Source organism: Eucyclogobius newberryi, unplaced genomic scaffold (assembly GCF_026437365.1).
Source record: "Eucyclogobius newberryi isolate DKJ021-1_F unplaced genomic scaffold, fEucNew1.0.hap1 SCAF_1, whole genome shotgun sequence".
Taxonomy (NCBI): Eukaryota; Metazoa; Chordata; class Actinopteri; order Gobiiformes; family Gobiidae; genus Eucyclogobius; species Eucyclogobius newberryi.
The window spans coordinates 22,361,774-22,384,819 of record NW_027315723.1 but is presented as its reverse complement, the minus strand read 5'-3'; the positions used below and the strand labels follow the sequence as shown (position 1 = coordinate 22,384,819).

Genomic DNA, 23,046 nt, shown 5'->3' with positions numbered 1-23,046 from the left:
ATTGACCAGCCCCTGATATATGCACATGCAAAGATACGGCATAGGTTAAACAGTTTTACAGTAACAACACATCTCCTTTAAGCTGGCCTCACATTTTAAAATGGCTCTGACTTTTGGCCCTCTGTGTGTCTGTGTCGTGCAGCGTACAGGGAGATACGAGGTGTGATGAGTACGATGTTCACGATGAGCGCTCGACTGCTGATCGTGCTGGACACATGTCGTGAGTCGTAGGGTCTGAGTCCTGCTGAAGTAGAAGAAAGCGGCACATACTGTATATGTCGACTTCCTGCTTCCTGTTCCATGATCACAATCTGTTGACTTATCTGGTTTTCACACAGGTTTATTCAGCGCGGCTTAAGCCGCATGTGCAGACCTCTAAAAGAAGCTGCTCTCTGCTCTGGTTCTAAAAGCTCATGTTAGAGCGCAGAACATGAACGGGCATCTGAATAAGGTCACAGACTGAGCCGCTGTGGAAGGAGGGGAATCCAGCTTCCCTGTCCCTGCAGTACTGCTCAGCGGCCTGTAGAGGCCACTGAAAACACTGTGACTTCAGCCAAGCTTCAGCAGAAGTGAGGGAAGAACAGCTTTATTTGGATATATTTTGGAATAATTAAAATATAGTGGTCATTTTATATTTTATTGGTCAATCATTTATTTCCTTGATTGCCCTGACCGCACTTCACTGACATATCTGCCCATTGCTCCACACAGTGCACACGCCTCCGTTGTGAGCACAGACTTTCTTCGAATAAGATTGAATCGATTTAATTGAACTGTAGGAATTTGGGAATCATTTGGAACGTCTTAAAAGTGAGCAGTCATACAGAGTAAATCAATCTTATTTTTATGTTATATTTCTTTACATAATCTGAAAAGCATTCAGATGTACAGATATAACACAATACAGTACAATACACATGAACTTGCACGAGTCAATCCTCTGGTGGAGTCTGATCTGATCCAAGCCTGTTTAGCCCTGGTGCTGCCCTCTCTCTTATAAGTGCTCCATGTAGTATATGGCCTGTGGTGACAGCCCTCCCCTGTCCCTGTGCGCCTCAGTGCAATCCCTCTGACAGCAGGACTTGTTGAGGTGGCACATTTTTTCTGGGGTCAGGGGGGCCGGAGCCGAGCCCCTCCTGCACTGCAGCAGCTCACAGCTGTTGTGTGATTGATGGCCGGTTCCCGAGCTGTCAGCGGCTCTGCTTTCTGCCAGTCCTCCTGAGTCTACTGGGCTCGCAATCTATATTTCATTTCGGTCCAAACTTTACATAAGTCCAGCCTGGACAGACTAAAACATGAGTGTCTTTTACATTACCAGAAGAGCTTGCTCTTCTAAGTGACCGACATGTTTATAAATTCAATGACTATTTCCAACCACAAGAAAAACTGTAGTCTCCAGTTCAACCAGAGACTGTTGTCCATTGAATGGTACATGAACATGTCCATAGAGACAATAGATTTCTACTGACAAAAAATGTGTGTGAAAGTGAAAAAGCGAAAAGTAAAAATCAACATAATCTGGAACTTCTTTTTAGTTTCATTTGCACTGTTTCTACTCTCAAATCCTCTCCAGCACACTCTTAATCTCAACGTGCCAGAGATCCATCTCAGTGTTTTGCTAAAGCCTACAATATGAGCGCTTAAAAAACCCCATTGAAAAAAGTGTCAATCAAGCTATTTATTCAGCGAAGGAAAATTCATTTTCAATTACATTCACTCCTGCTCTGCATATGACTCGAAAGGGAAAATCACAGTCGCTATTGGTCACACGGACTTAATCCAGGGCTGAATGAGCGGATGCACGTACAGAGACGCCGTGCACAAATTGAGCTGATTGAGGAGGTGGAAGCTATTCATACAAGTTAAAAATACATATTTACATATTACCATATAGGGGTCATCAAGTAGAGACCTGCAGTTAATGAGAAGGAGTAATGGAAAAGTGCAGATTGGGCAAGTTTGGTAATTACTCCACAACTTTGGCCAAGGTGATGTTGAGCGAGCAGCCAGAGGACGGGAGCGGGGCGGGCTGAGGGGTGCGGGCTCGGATCCTGGAGGTGGGCGCGCTCTGGCTGGTTAGAGCGGTGAGTGATGGCGCTGTCGGAGGAACAGGATCTGAATGGCTGCCTGTGCCGAGCTGAACCGCGCGCTCTCTGGTTTGTGGTCACTGGCTGCGCTCACTTTTGCTTAGCTCTGTCAGTGCAATTAGACAAGACGACAGAAAGAAGGAGCTGGGAGGAAATGCTTGAGGTAAAGTCAATGTTTATGATACTGCTCGTATTGATTTTAATTGCGTGGGAAGGTTGTGGGTTTGATTCTGGGACTGTGCGGTGCCTCCCTGTGTTTGGGCCGGTTTGTGTTCAGTATCCAGGTGAACAGCAGTTAAGGATGGGTCAAATCCCAAGGGCAATGCTCCTATACGGACAAATACCATAAATAAGCAGCCATGGGAAGAATATCTGCATTAAAAAACTGTATTCTGAATACTTAGAATACTTTCACTTTACGTTGTATTATATCAAAGTGACATAGGACTACAGATAGTGACAGTTTGAATTAGTCACTGAATTACACAATTAGTTCCCACAATGTAGTCTTCTGATTTTTGGAAAGTAACTGTATTATATATATACATTCTGTATACTACCAAATAAAAGAGTAAATGTACTGGAACACATATTCAGTTAAGTATTCTGAATGTGTACTTTCGGTATGTAATCAGTTACTTCCCAACACATAAGCTAATGTTACAATATATTTTCAAGCGTTTTTTTGCACTGGTCAGTTATTGCATTTAGTCAACGGGCATTTGGTCAATAAAGATTTCATGGGTTAAATGCCTGAGTAAAAATCTATTATCGCAAAGTTCAGTTCCACCAATCCAGAAGCTTAGAAAAGTCAGTTGGACACATCAAATGTTTGTGAATTTCTGTGTGAATTAAGCACAGAGCTAGTCAAAATGCATCACGACCAATATATGTGTGATGTAGCGTAGGAGGCTAACTCGTTTCTAAGGCAGATTGAGCTGTTGACGGTATCTTAGTCAGCTAATATGATTTTGATTGAGATTATAAAGGATTTACACAGACAACAGCAGAAAGGAGAGGGCATGGAGTGAAGTAGCAGCACATTTTCCTTTGCCTTGTACATTATAGGTCAAATATATGGTTGGAAATAGCTTTGAGAACTTTTGCTGATGCACGCTCCCTTTTAATCGCCTAATCACCGCATGGGGCGAGTCTGTAGTCAACCAAGTAGTCAATTACAGCTCCATTGCTTTCCCTATCACCTCCTTATTTTGTTTTCAATTTAAATTCCTGTTGCCTTTAATTTCTGATTTGTTCGCGGAGATCTGTCCTCATACATCACGCCCTGATCCAGTCGTGGTGTGGTCCCGCTTTAGGTTCGCTCCTAAATTCTTCCCGGGACAAACACGCAGAATTAATGTGGGTACAAGAAAAGCCGAGGAGTTCAGAACTTAGCTGGAGCGGCTCGTTGGTAATTAATCCAGGCCTTTTCTCTGATGAATGGGCCACACTTAGTCTTAGTCTTTCACCATATATTATCCGCCACAGTTATGCTTTGACAGGCTAAACGCGGGCACGAGAACGGCAACTCCGCCACCGTACTGTCAGCTGCATTTATCTGCACTTTAGATAAAAAATAACTGGAAATTGCGCCTCGTTCGGCTGATGGCTCCGTGCCGAACTCCGTTCCGCTAACAATCTTTGAATTTGCAGTGTTTTTTCGCTCGATATCAGAAACGGGGGGCTGAGCGCTTGTGCGATTGTCACCCCGGAGAGTTCCCCAGAGGGACATTGGAGGAAAGGTCAAGTTCCCGTCAAAAAATTTCTAAAATCCAATCTCACTTTACCTTCTTGCCCTTGTGCGCGCGCGGGAAGCGGTGCAAGCGTTTCAATAAATTATGAATAACGTTTACGTAAAATAACATTCCATCACTATCGGTTGGCAGCGAGTTGTGAGCGGAGGGGCTGAAGCAAACTTTCTCAAACGCTCTCAAATTATTCATGAGTACAGCTGGTGGCGGCAGCGAATACTCCCACGCAGGTAAAAAAAAAAAAAACATGTAAAAAGGATATGACAATAAAATGTAGGACATGCACGGACACGGCGATGTTTGCAGCCTCATAAATGACAAAAGAACCGTATCTGATTTGATAAACGCGGCAATAAACTCCGACGCCAATCAAAATCCTGGCATGATTTACAGATTTGATGCAAAGACAAGCCGGAGCAGAGCTGTAAATTCCATAGGTTGAATACTATCACTTTCTTCACACACTCGGGCGCATCGGGGAGGGATTCGGAGTTGGCCTAGTTTCCGCGTACGTGGGGAAGCGGCGGTAAAAGCGGCAACGCGCTCGGATTCGGCGGGCCGGGTGTGCCGCGCGCGTGGGTGATGATTTAAACTAATGCAAATGGAGCTAAATGAAAAATGGCAAAATGGGGATGTTAAATGATCCGTGCAGTTTAATAGATCTGTCTGGGAAACAGCCTGGTCCTGCAGCACTGTGGCGCTTGAAGGAAAGGCTTTTAAAAATGTCTCAAAATACAGTCGGATTGATTTGTTTCTACTTTTTTATTTGTCTATTTCAGACAAAGATTCAAAGGCAATGCAAATTGGACGATTGCAAAGATGACAGTGTTTCTGCACCTCAAAACTGAGGCGTTTTCCATTTACAAATAGAAGAAAAATCACAGTGAAAAGGTGAACTACATTTGTAACAAGCTGTAAAACCACATAGTTAAGTTTAGAATTTTAGAAGCTGTTATTACAGGCATAACGCACGAAAATCCATTGTCTTAAAGCTTCCTGATTTTCACACCGCACAACCAGGAGTAGGTATTAAGTGTGAGTACCTTTGCCCCCTGCGCTCACAAACCTGCTTTGGTATTGTTCATATACAAGCGCATTCATTTCCAAGCGCGTGAACAGCTTTAAAGTAGACGTCAAAGTGAAAGTGAGGTGGACCACCCAAGTGCAGCCAATCAGAGAGCTGCTTGCAACGCCGCCGGGTTGAAGACACATAAAATACTGTATTATTAGATGTGCAGCTGTAGCATTTTTGTGTTGTTTTTGGAATACTTGGACGTATCAGGAACAACACCACACTTTTCCTACGTCCTAACAGGTTGACGTGGGGTAAAAAGGGAAAAAACGTGGAAGTGCTCTCTCTAGGCCGGTCCTTCTTTAGCTCCCTCCACTGATCTTCTAATTGCATTTGCAGCCTGCGCGTCTGCTTTCCGTCTTGGCCGCTTCAATGACGAGTGAAACAATTTGCCTTTTCCATCTTATAGCGTAAAGTGCACGACAGACAGCTTCAGCGGTCTGCAGTCTCCCAGTGCCCGGAGCCTCCCCTGCCCTGGACAGTGTAACGCTGGCTGCGTGTCACAACCGCTGACGGCTCATTTACTGGGGCCAGAGGCATTGGGTGCAAGGGTGGGGCTCCGACATGCTTATTTTAAGGTGCGCGACGTGCCTTCAGCTACTGTGCGAGCAGGAGTGGCATGCCCTCGGGGGAGCGCATGCAGAGCCAGACTTGTATTTGTGGATGTCAACGGAAAAGGCGTCTATATGCGAGTATTGACACTAGTTTACATTTAAAAAAAACATGACAACAAATGATATGGAATAAGAGTGATGGACAAATATACACAGGCAGCGAGCTTCTGTTAGAGTTCCATTGAAGCTCCTTCAGTCTATTTTTAAAAACGACTTTTTATGCAATATAGCAGTATTTTTCACACTGAATATCACCTAAGAAAGAACCACTAGATGAAATCAATTCTATTATAGGTCTATTCCAGGTCTAAACTAGAGTTAAAGCAGGTCTAAAGTTGGTACCGTAGTTCTAGAGTGGATAAAAGAGAATATAATTGTACCAAATATTGGAACTAGAGGAACTGCTTGAATTTTCTTAGATGAAAAAGAGGACAATCTGGTCAATTTTGTTTGAAATAAACAACAAAATACATCCTGTTCTCACAATATTTCAAATGTGAAACTGTGACATAGGCGTTATCTCACGATCGCCAAACACCGTGCCGCTTTGTTCTTGTATAAAACAGCTGAGTGGGTGAACAGGGACTTACTGGTGCAGGCCACAGAGGGCGGGTCGGACAGCGCGCGGTAGTATCCATCCTCACAATCGCACCTCCAGGAGCCCTCGCGGTCGTTGAAGCTGTGCGCGGGACAGCGGGAACACTGCAGGTCCTGGGACGAAGACTTGTAGAATCCACGTCCACACGCTGCGGACAAGAGAGACACGGAGGTCAAGGTCAAACTCAGCCAACTGTAATAAACGTTATGGTTTTACAGAGTTGTGTATTGTGTGTTTGCACTACAACAAAGGTGGCATGACGGAATGGTTTATTTTGGGAATGCCTGTTCTCCCTGTGCCTTGTGTTTGTTTTTTACTATCATTTTGGGTTGTTTGGATTCCCCTTCATCAACCTAAAGCATGAGCAGTACATTCATCCTCAGCTCCTGACTGATAAGAAGATGAGACATGTGGACAAAGCTTGTTCTCAGTACAAATGATATTACCACGATAATATCACTCTTTTTCAAACAATATAATGTAATATCCAACATTAAATGATGTATGTATTCATGTATTTATTTCTGTTTGACCGTGTTCTTCAGTGTCATGGACGCACATCCCTCGCGTGGACAGTTACGGTACAAAGATCTTCCCATGAGCGTTCAAGCCACTACTGAGCAAGACGCGCAAATTGTGCTGATGTTTTTCTGCACTCGCACCCCTGTCCCCTTCACGCAAAACACAAAAATAACCCCGAAAATACAAGCAATCCCAGTTTAATCTAACCTGTGCACCTAGTAAGCAGAACACAATTTCGCTGACCAACTGCCGCGCCGATAGCCTCTAACATTCATCATAGAAATTCAATGCACCCTGCCAAACTAAGTCACCCGTGCCGAACCCAAGTCACGAAACATAAAAATTGCAAACATAAAAAAATAGCAGGATCACTAAGGCGTGTATTTATTATTTATCCATAAAATGATGCTCAAACAACTTGCTCCCGGTGCCTTTTGTGTCGTCGTACTCGGCCACGTTCGCGACAATCGTTAGCGGCCGGCGAGTCACCTTCGGCAATGTGCAAAACAGGACCGCTCACTCCACACCTGGATTCCCATCACGCAGAGAGCAAGACTCAACAAATTCTCATCTGTGAAGCCGGCGCGGTGCCTTCCGACAGAATGAACCTCCTAAGGCCCCGACCGACAGGCCCCGACCGCACGGGAAGCCGAATCTTTAAAAGAGGCGCGCGCACACACACTCCGACTATCCATAGCTAAGCGCATATATCTCATGTTGACTATCTGTGATCAGCAGCTAAACAAAGCCCCCCCAGTATTTAATCAAAAAGGACTTATCTCTTCCTGTGCGGCGTAGAATGTGACAGCAAACAGAGCCCCCCGAGAGTGGAGCGAAAGTTTAAAGAGCAATAGTAAACGTCTTCTTCTTTAGATTCGACTTGACTAATCCGTAATGACTGGCTGTGTGCGTGCGTGCGTGCGTGCGTGTGTGTGCGTGCGTGCGTGTGCGAAACCAAAACTAAGCCTGTGAAAAGCTGCAATCTAAGAAGCCATTTTGACAACAATCTGAGAAAAAGTGTCAAATTGTAACCGAAATACATTTTTCATGAGCTGCAGTTTGGGAGGGAACAGGCAATTGGCAGCAGAAATATACATAGATTCTGTCAAACAAAAGGTTGAGATGTTTTGCTTGCCCCGGCATAAAGAGGCAAACATGTCAAACTGGACAATTTTAAGGAGGAAAAAAGAGTATGTAGTATTGTATTCAAGCGATACATGTACAGCAAAATATAGAACAGAAGTTTAATCAAATCAGAGTTCAACAACGTATCGAAAAATCCCATTAAACTTATATTTATTCTGTTTTTTAGAAATGTATATGAATATTTTCCCCACAACTGAATCAAATTAGATGAAATTCAAAAATCACAAATATTTTTTCACACATTAGTAAAGATTTAAAAAAATAGTTTGTGCTTGTATCATGGGCAATTTATTAGTCAAACCCAAGTATAGTTTGAATATCGGCTCTTTGCACGATTTGATTAAAGTAAGAAAGAATCTAGTATTCAAGCAATACTTTATAGCAAAATACAGAACAGAAGTTTAATCAAACCACTATTCAACAAAGTATCAAAAAATCCCATCAAACTTGAATTTATAGTTTGAATATCAGCCTCTTCTTTGCACAATTCAATTAAGATCATAAAGAGCAAAAACATGTCAAACTGGACAATTTTAAGGAGGAAAGAAAGTATCTAGTATTCAAGCAACACTTTATAGCAAAATACATAACAGAAGTATCGAAAAATCCCATCATACTTAAATTTATAGTTTGAATATTGGCCTCTTCTTTGCACGATCCGATTACAATCTGATAAATAATGATAGACAAACAAATGCATTGGCTGTACAAAACTGTTCTGAAGCCTTCCTCGCGCTCCATTCATCACACAGCCAACTCCAGCCAGAACTATTCCTCAAAACGGAAAGGACTTTTTTATCACCGCCGCGTTTTGCTTTTTTTCCAGATGGTCACCGGACACAGCGCAGAGGAGCCTTATCCCGTCTCCTCCACTCGCGTGTACACACAGAAAGGCCCGGCGCTGATAACATTAGTCAAACTATAGTATCTCAAAGCATGTTCTCTTCTCTTCCCCCCGTGCGCTGGTCAGTTGAAGATTGCGTGACCTTGTTTAAACTGCTCCATGTCTGGACACACATTCTGATAAGCCTGACGGTGTGTGTTTGTATTGGGACAGTCTGTGCAGGACACTTTATCTCCTGTCACTTATGTACAAGAGCGAACAGAGAGTAACCTTGTGGACAGCAGCATCTGACTGTTTTATAATGCAGACTGTGACTTCTCCTGTTTAAAGGTGCCCCGTGCGACCTTTTCTGGTGTCCCACTTGTGTTTATGGAGGTGTTATTGCTTCATCTTCACCTGTTCTTAGCCTTGAAAATATCTGTAATTGGATGAATGCAAGGTATAAGTTATGGCAGACATGTCCAAGCAAAGCAAAAAGATATATATGGGAACAAGCACAAAGCACATCCAACAAAAAGTTACATCTTTAATGTTTTATGAGCTAGAGTCATCCTTTATTCTGGACTCAACTCCTTCTGATCTGACCACGTCCTCCTCATCCCACCGAAGGGCTGCATATTTATGTCCTGCACTGGTCATTGTGATGTGTCATTTACAAGAGCAATAAAAGCCATGGAAACACAGTTCTAGAAGTTTTTTCCACCTTCTAACGGGTTAATTTTGTCTTCCAAGTTTATTATCAAATCAAGAAGCGGCAAGGATAAGAACGTCGATAGATCACACAAAAAAACATGAATTAGAAATGAAATGCACACCTCTGACTGCCCCCAAACCAAACTGAATTTCACTATAGTTTTCAAATAAATATCTAATTAAATGCCAAAAATATACAATAAAAACAGTGTGATAAAATAAGCCTGTGTATGTATATAGTATTTATGTATGTAGTTATTAACCTTCATTTAACCAGGTAAGAACCCATCGAGATCTGTTTTTCAAAGGTGACCTGGGGCAAAGGGAAAATCTGAAAGTATGTATTTACGACCCTTTTTATATTTGCACAAGGTCGGCAGCAAAAAACAGTTGATTTGCCTGGGTTTTTAGCACCAGGCGCCTGTTTGTCAGCGCACTTTGGCTGTTTACAAAGACAAAGAGAGAAAGAGAGAGTTCCTGGTACAAAAGAGCAGCTCCACATCGCAAATAGAAGCAACAATAAAAGCCGTCTGATATATAAGACATAAGAGACATTTATAACAGCACAATTACACCATACTTCAAAAAATAACAAGATCTCACCTTCCCAAAACATTTCCAAAGCCAACCAAATGTGTGTATGCTTAGATTTGGCCAGTGACAAAGCCAACTGTTGTTTTGCCTGTGCGTTTACATTTTCAGTGCGGCACAATTAAAACATGAGGAAAAAAATCTGCTAAAATTTACAGTTTGGGGGATTTTTTTGCATAATATTTGCAGATTTTTTTCCTCACACAAAAAAACATTTTCATTTGCTCCTTAACTATCAGCACAGCATATCTGAACAAACTGAAAGCATCATTTGACACAAAGAAAGCCCCAAAATGCCCCCGCCTTCCTCCCCTTCGCAAACAAACCCCGGCCCACAGCAGTCGATATGTTTACAAGGCGGCAGGGGCGCTTTTTTTGATTTACTGCCGCAGACTTCACCGGACCAACGTGGAGCCTAATGTACTTAATGAATTGAAACCACATAGAATCACTGCAGCGTCTATAGACCTCTAACACATTGACCACACAGTCCGATAGCAGAAATGAAAACAAGAAAAAGTCCCTGTGACGCCTTTAATCTGTTGAACAAGATCATTAGGAAAAGTGGCTGATTCTGCAGAGCCAAAAAAAAACTAATCTAAAGTCGCATTTTGGGGGGGGAAATGTATTTGATAAAATCCAGGACCAACAATGCAGTTTACGATAATAACAGATGAGAGAACATGGTGAATAGGTGTACGTATGCTAACGCTAACACCTTCAGCTACATGAGGCACAGACAGAACTGTGGTAAGCGTCTGGTATGTTAACGTAACATATGAACAGTTATTCAGATAACTATAGCATAAAGAACATGCTAACAAGTTTACCAAAGCATCAGTTTTACCCCAAATCACTAAATCCATTGAATTCTTCTTCCTCTGTGTCACTTCTAAACAACTCCACAAACTCCAGAGGAAGAGGAAGTGCTGATTCTTCTTCTGCGTCGCTTAGAGCCTAGAGCGCCCTCTTGTGGTTGCCAGTGTGAAAATAACAAATAATATCAAATAACTCGCTCTGGAGTATAAGTCGCACCTTACAGTCCTGAAAATACAGTACTTTATCTTTTTTTTTGCATTTTAATTAAATCCAGTCTTATTTTATCACACTGTAATTATTTTATTATATATTTTCTTTCTTAACCCATAAACTGCAAGATAAATTCAAGTGTTTGCATTATAGAGAACCCCATTTAGCATTAAAAAAAGACAAATTTCCCTTCAAATAAAGGTGATTTTCTTGATTTTTCTCCCACACGGACCGTATATTTGACCAAAACGACTGCAACGCCTTCAAATTCCACCACAAGCCAGTCACTTGTCGCCGAGCGCTGATTGAGACTCGCGGGTCAAATGTTACCTAGTTTGTTTCACTACGATAAATCAAGACGGTAAAGTCGCCAATAAATCCATGCGTCCTCTCGAGCGTCAGCGACAAGGTCAGTTAAACAGCCCAAAGCGCTAAAGTGACCGACAAAGCGTCTTAACCGCTCTCTACTGTCGCCGAATGAATCTGACCCCGACACACGGAGCCGAACGTGTCGATAATCAATGGAGTTCTGAGCTAACGGGCTAATCAGGTGACCGCACTTCATCTTCATTCCACAGACTTTTTGGAGGGATTGTAATGAAAAAAACGTCATGGAACAAATTGTCAACATTGTCAGAACCTTAAAGAGTGGCAAAGAGTAAGAGTCAGCTGCTATCAGTCCAAACCAAACTCAAACTCACGCAGAGGTTTGGTCTGCGCGTTTTTACTCTTCGTTAAAGTGGAGATGGAGATGTAAATACTCCAATGTTCCACAGTTTGGCTCTAAATGTATCGAGTGTGCAGTTATTAGGGTGTTTTTATGCTTAAGAAACAACGTCAAAAAGATGCGTTCTTCCCTCCTGCGGGCGCGTCTGTTCGTAGATCCGACCTGTAACTTGGCCACTACTTTATCTCCGTAGATAGATGTGTTCAATGCCATGTTTCCGTGATCATTTCAGGCAAAGAAATAACATCAACTGTATGTAAGAAAACAGAAAACAGTTACATAGAGCAGTTAAAAGTGAAATTAAAATGTTTTGAATGACATGATCGAACTGCTTTTTTTTCCTTTTTTTTTTTCAAATGCTAAATAATTGAAATAAAGAATAAAAAAAAATATATAGCCGCAAGCGGCAATGATCGGGCGGCAATGATCGGCCCTCGCTACGCCGCCGCCACGCCGCAAGAGGAGGGGGCGCTAACGCGCCCCAATTGTCCTTTTATTACGCCTACTGCTGAATCTGTGACGCTGTCACATCTTCTCCCCTTTGTTTTACCATCAAAAAGCAATTTTATTTTGAATTCTTGGCAAAATGTGCGGCTTTGCCGCACAGACACCGTGACTCTTTGAATAAAAATGTGGATAACTTTTGATGGTCCACCCCTGAAGATGAGTCTCACCAAATTTCAGGTTAATAGGGCTAACGCCCTGGGAGGAGTTTGTGAAAGTCTAAAGTGTAAACATGTTCTGGCGATTTCCCCATTGGAATAACATGGGAGGTTTTGGTCATCGCTACGGCAACGCCATAACAATTATGACATGGGTCTCACTGACTTTTTTGATGGGGATGCCAAAATTGAGTTGTGTGTCAAATTTCAGATAATTTCGTAAAACTAAACATTCAACCTCCATATAAAATCTGTAGGGGGCGCTGTGGCGCCAAATAAATGTATTTCACTTCAAGTAGGTTTAGGGCAAAGAGTTTAACAACTGATTCTAATTTGACGCAATTCGGACTTTATCTGCGCAAACGGCAGAAATTTTACATATGGGAGATTTCTGAAATTCTAGCTACAGTTTGCGGCTTCGCCGCACAGAGACCGTGACAGGTATCAATGTAATTTGGATAACTTTTGATGTCCCACTCCTCAGTAGCATTTTCACCAAATTTCAGCTTTTTAGGGCCAACGCCCTGGGAGGAGTTTGTAAAAGTACGACGTTTGGAAAAACTCCGAAGTCATGTTTAGCCATTTTTGAAGCAATATGGCCGACATTTGGTTGGGCAGACGGCGTTGCCGTAATAATATTTTTTACTTCTCTTGTCACCATCTACCTCTGCGCCAAATTTCATGATTCTACGATCAGATTTTTTTTGGGTCATTTCCCATCCCTCAATGTATTTTTGGTACATTTGGGGGCGCTGACGCGCCAATTTTTTTTATTTTAGAAAAGGGAAATAGCCAGAATGTAGAGAGGCACGATTTTTAGAGGTGTGCAAATTTTTGTGACTTTTCGTCAATGTTCACTGGGTGAAAAATGGTGGGGTTGGTCCCGAGAAGAAGAAAGAATATTAAAGCCGCAAGCGGCATCCAACGGCCCTCGCGGGCCGCCGGCCTTCCGACTCTGCTCTCTGCATTTTACAGAGTTGGCGCTAACGCAATTGTCTAAGAACTAAGACAGTGACACATTGTACATGTTCAATGCTGTGCTTAACCAGTGCAAATGAACACAAATGTCGGTCAAATGTGCAGCTCCAGCGCACAGAGACCGTGACACTTGGAATAAAAATATGGATAACTTTTGATGCTCCGCTTGTGTAGATTATTTTCCCAAAATATGAGCTTGATCGAGCTATTGCCCACAGAGGAGTTCATTAAAGTGTGAAGCATAAATGTGAACATTTCAAGGATTTGGCGTTTTTTCCATTTGTGACAGTATATTTGCTGCTCCGCCGCACAGAGACCCTAGTACTTAAAATCAAAATATGGATAACTTTTGATGCCCCCCTTGTGTAGATGATTCTCCCCAAATATGAACTTGATCGGGCTTTCGCCCTAGGAGGAGTTTGTTAAAGTGTGAAGTGTAAAAATGTGGTCATTTTAGAGATTTTGCGGTTTCCCCATAGGGATAACATGGGATGTTTCTGTCATCGCTACGGCTACGCTTTACCAAATATGACTTTGGCTCCCATACTTTTAATCTGGGGATGGCAAATGAGAATTGTGTGCAAAATGTCATGTCATTTGGAAAAAACTCTTGTTTATAGGCCACTCTGAAGGCCAAATAGTCCAAATTCTGCGAAAAGTTTGCGGCTCAGCTGCACAGAGACCGTAAATGTTATCCATAAAATTTGAATAACTTTAGATGCCCCACTTGTATAGAGGAGATACACCGATTTTGAGATCGGTGGGCAAAACGCACTAGGAGGAGTTTGTTAAAGTGTGAAGCGTAAATGTGAACATTTCAAGGATTTGGCGTTTTTCCCATTTGTGACAGTATATTTGCAGCTCCACGGCACAGAGACCGTACCACTTAAAATCAAAATATGGATAACTTTTGATGCCCCGTTTGTGTAGATGATTTTCCCCAAATATGAGCTTGATCGGGCAATCGGCCTAGGAGGAGTTCGTTAAAGTGTGAAGCGTAAAAATGTGGTGATTTTAGAGATTTCGCTGTTTTCCCATTTCTGACATATATTTGCGGGTCCGCCACACAGAGACCGTAGCACTTAGAATCAAAATATGGGTAAGTTTTGATGCCCCGCTTGTGTAGATGATATTCTCCAAATATGAACTTGATCGGACAATCGCCCTAGGAGGAGTTTGTTAAAGTGTGAAGCGTAAAAATGTGGTGATTTGAGCGATTCTACGATTTTCCCATAAGGATAACATGGGATGTTTCTGTCAACGCTACGGTTACGCCGTACAAAATATGACTTTGGCTCTCATACTTTTATGATCAGGATGGCAAATTAGAATTTTGTTCAAAATATCATGTCATTTGGAAAAACTCTATTGTTTATAGGCCACTCTGAAGGCCAAATAGTCAGAATTCTGGGAAACGTTTGCGGCTCCGTCGCACAGAGACCGTAAAAGTTATCCTTAAAATTTGGATAACTTTAGATACACCACTTGTCTAGAGGACGTACACCGATTTTGAGGTTGGTGGGCAAAACGCACTAGGAGGACTTCGTTAAAGTGTAAAACATAAAAATGTGGTAATTTGAGAGATTTTGTGGTTTTCCCATAGGGATAACATGGGAGGTTTCTGTCATCGCTACGACTACGGCGTAAAAATTTAGGCATTTTTGTGATTGGCTTTTGTGATCGGGACGGCAAAATAGAATTTTGGGTAAAGTTTAGACAATTTTGGTAAAACTAATTTTTGACCTTCAATGTTAATTTAAAGGTCACTCTGTAGGGGGCGCTATCACTGCCATTTCAATTTTGTCAGCCTAAACTGGTCCAAACTAGAAAGTTTAACAAATGATTCAAATTTGGTCCTAATCGGACTGGTTTTGATCAAATGGGAGCAATTTTTAGACCTGCAATATTCCAAAATAAGTTGTCCAACTTTGCGGCTGCGCCGCACACAGACCGTAAAAGGTATCTCAAAAAATTGAATAACTTTAGATGCCCCACTTGTCCAGAGGACGTACGCCGATCCATGATCCATGCCTTCGGCATGGGCTAGTTCACTGTACTTGCCAGGGGCGACGGGGCAAGACAGTTGGTGGTAAGACAGTTGCAGATTTAGGCCCTCCGCCCTGCTGGGGCTCGGGCCTAAATATTCCGATGCGAAAACAATGTTTCCCATTTTTCAAATATCATAAACTATACATTTTCGGAAAGCGCTCGCGCTTTCCTACCTCATAGTGTGGGTCCCTGGTCACTGACGGGTACTTTCGATAATTTTGAGTGGGCTCCGCCCACTTTGTGTTTTTGGGCCTCTATACAGTAATAATGTTCAATTTTTGCATTACATGCTTATATGCACGGAACATGCAAGAGATGGGGAACGTATTTGTGAGCTACTTAGCGCAAATGAGTGCTTTATATGTAAAGTGCTCGTTTAGTGCAAACTTTTGCACGGGCTTCGCCCGTTTACAACGGTAATGTTCCATTTTCCTACAACTAATTAGCATGCACGGGGCGTGCATGAGTGGAGGAGTGCGTTAGTGAGTGTTTGGAAGTGGGCGAGCGCTTCGTGCTCGATTTCGTGCGCACTACGTGCGCACTTTCGCAGCCGTGCTTCGCACGGCCTTACGAGACTAGTAGGCCTCTCGCCAGCTTGTGGCGCTCGGGCCTAATTACAACTCCAACTCATAGCAGATTTAATTGTTATTCTTTATGTTGTTTTTATCATTGTTCACTGTTTTATGTTGCACCGAATCACCAAAGCAAGTTCCTATATTGACCATGACAATAAACCTTTTCTGATTCTGAAACATACTTTTAAAAACAAAAACCCTTCTGCGAATACATCAAAGTATAAGTATTCCTCCCATGTTTAAGGTGCATCGGCGAACAACGATCACACAAAACATTTAGCTAACGGCACAAATCCTCGCCTTGACATTTACTGTACGCCGACATACCAGCCGACAAAGAGCGAGTCCGGACTGCGCCGCTTCTGCTTCTGAAACATTCCGTCCCGGATCTGCCGAGACCCCCTGGCAGCAGCGTGATGTGGCACTGCAGCTACACGAGCAGTGGACCCGCTCTTCCCACGCGTCTTGCCCCGGCGTGAAATCCAGCCGCAGCAGAAGGAGCTCGCAATGACGGGTTTATTTACAAGGCTGGAGATTTAGTCTGCGCTCAGACAGAGGGAGGAAATATGACAGTCGACAGCTCTTTATGGCTTCAGAGTTACCGTTTGTGCAGGTCCGGGACTTAAAACATATGTATGATATCTCTGCATCTTATATATGACGTGAGGATACATCAAACGTCTCACTATATGATCACGGTCTTTTACACTGCATTGATTTGTTGCAGCAGCAGCAGCAGCGTGAAAACAAATATATTCTACTCCTTTTCTGGACACAGCCAACACAAAGGAAATACAGGTTTATTTGTTAAATTTTGTCTTAAAGGAGATATATTATGATTTTTTTTATATATATATATTTTTATATCAGTGAATTATAACATGCAGGCTTTTAGATAGGATTTGAAAACACGGGGGCCGACTGGGCAAAAAAACAAGTAGCTTCAACATTCTCCGGACCACGGCTCGGCAGCCAATCAGAGCCAAGCACACAAATTTTGTCGCCCAATCAGCGTGCAGCATGCAAATTTTCACTTGTATACAGTAAACTGTAATGGCGGACTATTGTCAAATGCTTCCCGGTCCGATTTAATGATAATATTCCCTTTTTTTCTAAGATTTATTAATAAAATGGCCGTCCCTGCACTCAAAAATGCCTTCGACATTTTAAAATACCTCGTCCAAAATACGGGAAGACGGGTCTCTATCTAAAAGCCTGATAACATGATCATAATTTTAAATGTTGTTAATTTTAATCTGCAATACTGATCTAAAATGCTTCATAATAGACACAAATCCACTGACTTCCTGTTCAAAACTGCAGAACAGATAAGTCCAGCCTCTTCATTAGCATGTTTTTTTTTTTTTTTTTTTTAAATTTACAAATACAAAACAGTAACAATAGTAGAACAAGAACAAAAAGAGCAAAAGACAGACAACACTGACATTTTTTAGAACCTGTGTCACTCGTAGTCTTCATTTGACAAATAACCTGAGCGAAGTACACAGATGTGGGCGGAGCAAACTGATTCCAGTAGCAACCATTAGCTACAAATCCAACAAGAGTATTTTTTGGTAAATCCCTTGGACAAAAGCTAAAGAAAACATAAACGTTCTTGAATTCAATACCGATGCCACAAAGCCTCTTGTGCCTGGCTCTGCTCCTTATCTCTGTCGCGCACACAAAAAAAGAAATGCAACTTCTCAATTTTTACAAGATTGTTTACTTTTTTGTCGAGCGTTCTTGAATGCCGTCCAGCTCCTCCCCGACTCTCGGTCCGAAAGCGAGGGAAACAGTGTCTCGACTTCCTGCTTTGACAAATGACTAATTCCCTGTTGCTCAGTAATTATATCCTTTGTCTTGGTTTTAGCGCTCTTTCTCGCTCGACTAATCTGCTCGTTTCTGCTGACGGACGGGATTCTGAATTTGACCTTTTCCCTTTCTGTGTAATCTGCTCCTTCTATGGGAGATGATATATTGTTGTTTTATTATCACTGACTAATGACGTTAAAATACCAAACGCAGCAACGCAAATGTGGGACTGGGTTCTTTCACAGAGATTGAAAACATGCGCAGTTTTCAAAGTCGACGTAATGTTGGCTTAATCTGGCCTTTTTGTGCAGTAATTAGCCCTTTACGTTCTGTTTAAACGCTTGGATTGGATGTGCGGTGCCCCCTGCTGGCAACAGTGAGAGTGAAGTAGATCGCCAAACTATCATTACGGAGTTATCAAATGAAAATGGGAATATTTAAACTCTAAAATACAGATAATGACTTAAATTTCAGCTTCTGAAGACCACAAAAGGCAGAAAAATCTATATCCTTAAAGTGGAATCATTCCATCTTCCAAAAACGAGAAAAAAGAACAGTAAATAGCCTTCATTAGCTCCTCGCCTCAAACTCAGTCAAGGCCACTGTCCTCATTAGAAGTGTTTAAGCCACAGGCCGCTTCTGGAAGATTCTGTGTCTCCGCATCGACCGTGCTGTTGTTACACCTAAGGAAGCTTTTCAAGTCCCAGTGATAATGTTATACCTTTGTTCACGGCTCATCGTGTGTCATCGATCAGTGCTGAATGAATAATTGAACTGGACTTAAAATCACAGAGTGGATTTAGAATGAATAGAAAAATATAAATACAATTATCGCACAACTCCATCGTTCAACACGTTTTCTGAGATCCGTTTGATTTAAGCAGATAACACGTTAGTCCTCTTTAAAACACAACTCTGATGTGGGTTGAAAAAAATCATGATCAATATATTTTTTTCCCCTCATGTCATCTAAGTTGACTTTTTTATTTGATTTTTAAATAATTTTCTTTCTCTTTTCTATTTTTCAAGCTCTGCCGATATTTCATTTTTATACAAATCATATAATGTCACGCTACTACAAACTCACCCACACCCGTGTTTAACCACAGAGCTATATAAAGACAATGTAGTCCCATTTATTAATTCATGTATTCATATTATTTATGAATATTATTTTTATCTATAATATTTATGTATTCATTATTTTCAAAGACAAAACAAAATGGCTTTTAGTAATAATTTATGAAGATAGAGACATTTAATCTCTCAATTCAGAAACATATTTATTCATTTCAACCTGACAAACGTGAAGGAACTCTCCTGGAGGACATCTGGTCTCCTGGAGGACATCTGGTCTTCTCCAATCATCCAAAGACGATAACTAAAGTATGAAGAAAAAGAATCCAATGCTACTTTTGTGTTGGGTGCAGGAAATGCCTCATGAAGCGCTCCCTCTCTCCGCCCCCCCTTCTCCCCCCGCCTCCTCCACATGTCCACTCTGATTAGGTGTGGACGCTGCCCCCACTGCTGCAGCTGGAGGTGGAAAGAATGCAGGCCGGTGGAGCTGAGCGGGCAGCGGAGGGGGGCAGACTGCAGATAGCACCCCATTAGACTGATAAAGGGAGTGAGGGAGGGGCGCGACCACAGGCAAGTGGATGAGGTGAGTTATTGTGTTCCAGAGTGTTCTGTGAATCAGCTCCGGTCCTGCTTGTCCATGTATGACCTCAACACTGTCCAGAACACGAGAGCAGCCGACATTTTTCAGACACATATCGAAATCGCAAACCGTTTACATTCAAATTTTGGCTCAAAATGCACGTTTTCAAAGGCGACATTGTGCTTGTTTTCGGGTAATTCGATCGCAATTTTACATTTTATTTGTTGTAAACCGCAATATTGATCTAAAATGGTTTGATAATAGAAACAGGTCCATTGACTTCCTGCAGATTTGACATCGTAACGAGCAGCGGATTGTCATTTACATATTTTTAGTCATATTGAAAAGCAGATACGTGACTTTTTAGAACCTCTCATGTAACACTCGATGTCTTGTTTTTTGCAAACGATCACGACTAAGTACAGGGATGTGGGCGGGGACAGGGGGCAGGGGAAAACACGAGCACTCTGGTCTCAGTTGCAGGACAATACAGGATTAACTCAAACACGCAGGAACCAATCAAAATATAACTTTGAGTAAGATAACAATGTGGAAACACTGTTGTTACAAGGGTAAAAGCGCATTAATGTTGATTTAGAACATTGTGTCTCTTTTAACTTCCCCAGGGCTTTATATTTGAAAAAAATATGGGAAAATAGTTACCAAACAAGAGCAAGGTGCATTTTAAACATGTTGAATACGAATAAGTATAACTTGTTTTTGAATCAAACGTCAAGTGGGACTAAAACAAACACAATTACTCCATGCATTTTAAAATACCGTATTTTCCGGACTATAAGTCACACCTTTTTTCATAGTTTTGGCCAGGGTGTGACTTGTACTCCAGAGCGACTTATATGTGATATTATTAGTTATTTTCAAACTGGAAACCGCATTTCACATGTTGATTATTTTCACACTGGCAACCACAAGAGGGCGCTCTAGGCTCTAAGCGACGCAGAAGAAGAATCTGCACTTCCTCTACCTCTGGAGTTTGTGGAGTTGTTTAGAAGTGACACAGAGGAAGAAGAATTCAATGGATTTAGTGATTTGGGGTAAAACTGATGCTTTGGTAAACTTGTTAGCATGTTCTTTATGCTATAGTTATCTGAATAACTGTTCATATGTTACGTTAACATACCAGACACTTACCACAGTTCTGTCTGTGCCTCATGTAGCTGAAGGTGTTAGCGTTAGCATACGTACACCTATTCACCATGTTCTCTCATCTGTTATTATTTTAAATTGTATTTCAAGATGACATGTCTGTTCTTGGTCTTGGATTTTAGCAAATAAATCCCCCCCCCCCAAAATGTGACACTTTATGCATTATATTATTATGCATTTTTTGGGCTGATGCGACTTTTACTCCGGACTATAGTCACTTTTGTTAGGCCAAGACTCCAGACTATTACCTAATACCGTCTCAATACATGCAATATTTCAAGTCCTGCAACAAACATACTGTACAAAGCAATCCGAGCAGCAAACGTACCGTAAATGCTCAAATCTACAACGTGTCCACCTTTCAACGCCGCAGTTTTTCTGACACTCCGGCCGCTGACAGTGAAAAAGCGCGCACATCCTGAAGAGCGTTCGGTCATGTTGACAGAGCGATCAGATAAGAGGGGAAAAGACACATCCCTCTATAACACCCCCACAGCCACGCCGACTTACCCGGGCACAGGCATTCTGCACCCGGCGCTGGAGCAAAAGAAGCGCGCCTCGGATGCTTCAACTGCCATGAAATTGTGTTTAAAGACCCCACTCCTGCTTTTCTGTTTGTTGGGGCTTCGCTGTGGGACGGGGCGTGCGGCGCGGACCATGACGCTGTGTTATTATGTCTATAAAGGAGACCGTCAATAGCAAAAGCACGGCCTTTTTCGAGTGCATTACGGGGCCCGGGGCCGATGATTAGATGTGACTTGTGGTCTGTGCTCGAGTGCAGACGTCCATCGAGCTGTAATGTGCTGAATGTGTGTCGTTCTCACAGGAGAGTCAAACGTTAAAGCCGCTGTTTTCTGCTAAATTGTGACTGACAAACCAGCGTTGCAGTAGCATTATTATAATGTTTTCTGTCCATACAACAGCCACTTACTGTACATAAGAGTGTGTCATTTTATTATTTGGATTTATATTTTACATTGATACTAGAGTTGAATATATTTTTACAGATTTGAGTATGTTTTTAAGGATGTTTTTTTATTATTCCACTGTGTCGCAATGATTCCTCCATTGTGGGACAAATCTTATCTATTCTTTTTTACAACTAGAGACTGGCAATATTGAGATTTTTTTGAGGATCCCGTTAACGATATTCAGATGATATTATGTCAATCCAAATGAATTTAAGTGTATTCAATGAGATTTAACTATGAGACAAATGTGAAATGTCTGTAAAACTATATATTTTACCTTTATTTGAGAGTTTACAATGTCACTTTTTTTTCATTGTTATTTTAAATCAGCTCTTTTTGTAGCATTTTTTCCTATAAACGGCAGACTCTATTCAGCATATCTCATTAATTACATCATGAATCTATAATCTATGAATCTATACATCTATAATTACAAAAAGAATACCTCGTCAATTTCTAACATTACAAGGGGCTTCATAGACAACATGCTTTTTGGGGGGTTCTTGTTTAGCCGAAATTGAGAGAATCCAACTTCACTACTGCAATACTGTTAAAGGAATAAAACAGATGTATGACACATATTTGACATATTACTGTGTGTCTATATTTAGCTGGACCATCAGGGAGACTGCGGATACAGTTTTAGTTTGCATTCTAAGGTCCTCTGGTGGTTTAGTCGATTAATCGGTCGATGGTGTCTTAGTACCAGTCGATAAAAATGTATATTAGTTGACAAATTATCATTATTATAATAAATTATATGGGACATCGAGGGAAAAACTTTATCTGAAGATCAGGGAGTGAATCATGACATAACTTAACTCATTTCATTGTAATTCTCTATGTAAATTATTACTTTTCGTTGTGGTCTCAGTCTTAGTGTTTAGTTTAGGCTAGTTACAAAGAGAGCTTAGTTTGGCCAGGGTGTGACCTATGTTCCAGAGACAACCACAAGAGGGCGCTCTAGGCTCTAAGCGATGCAGAAGAAGAATCTGCACTTCCTCTACCTCTGGAGTTTGTGGAGTTGTTTAGAAGTGAAACAGAGGAAGAAGAATTCAATGGATTTAGTGATTTGGGGTAAAACTGATGCTTTGGTAAACGTGTTAGCATGTTCTTTATGCTATAGTTATCTGAATAACTGTTAATATGTTACGTTAACATACCAGACACTTACCACAGTTCTGTCTGTGCCTCATGTAGCTGAAGGTGTTAGCGTTAGCATACGTACACCTATTCACCATGTTCTCTCATCTGTTATTATTTTAAATTGCATTTCAAGATTCTTGGTCTTGGATTTTATCAAATAAATTTCCCCTAAAAATGTGACTTATACATGTTTTTCTGCTTCTCTATTATGCATTTTTTGGCTGGTGCGACTCATTCTGCGGTGCGACTTATAGTCCGGAAAATACGGTAGTCGAGACAGACTTTTATTTAACCGGGCTGGGAATCCCCGGGTTGGAGCCCCCCAACAACGTGCGAGCCTCTGTATGTGTCTGAG

General features: G+C 41.7%; 1 protein-coding gene across 3 annotated transcripts in view; it reads right to left on the bottom strand.

The window, feature by feature from the left end:
* epha7 (eph receptor A7) overlaps nucleotides 1-23,046 on the bottom strand; it is a 115,719-nt gene that overhangs the window by 76,229 nt on the left and 16,444 nt on the right. For all 3 annotated transcript variants that reach the window (XM_072440175.1, XM_072440183.1, XM_072440192.1), the window contains exon 4: nucleotides 6,115-6,270. In XM_072440175.1, coding sequence (XP_072296276.1) covers nucleotides 6,115-6,270 — 156 coding nt within the window. The remainder of the gene's footprint in view (nucleotides 1-6,114; nucleotides 6,271-23,046) is intronic.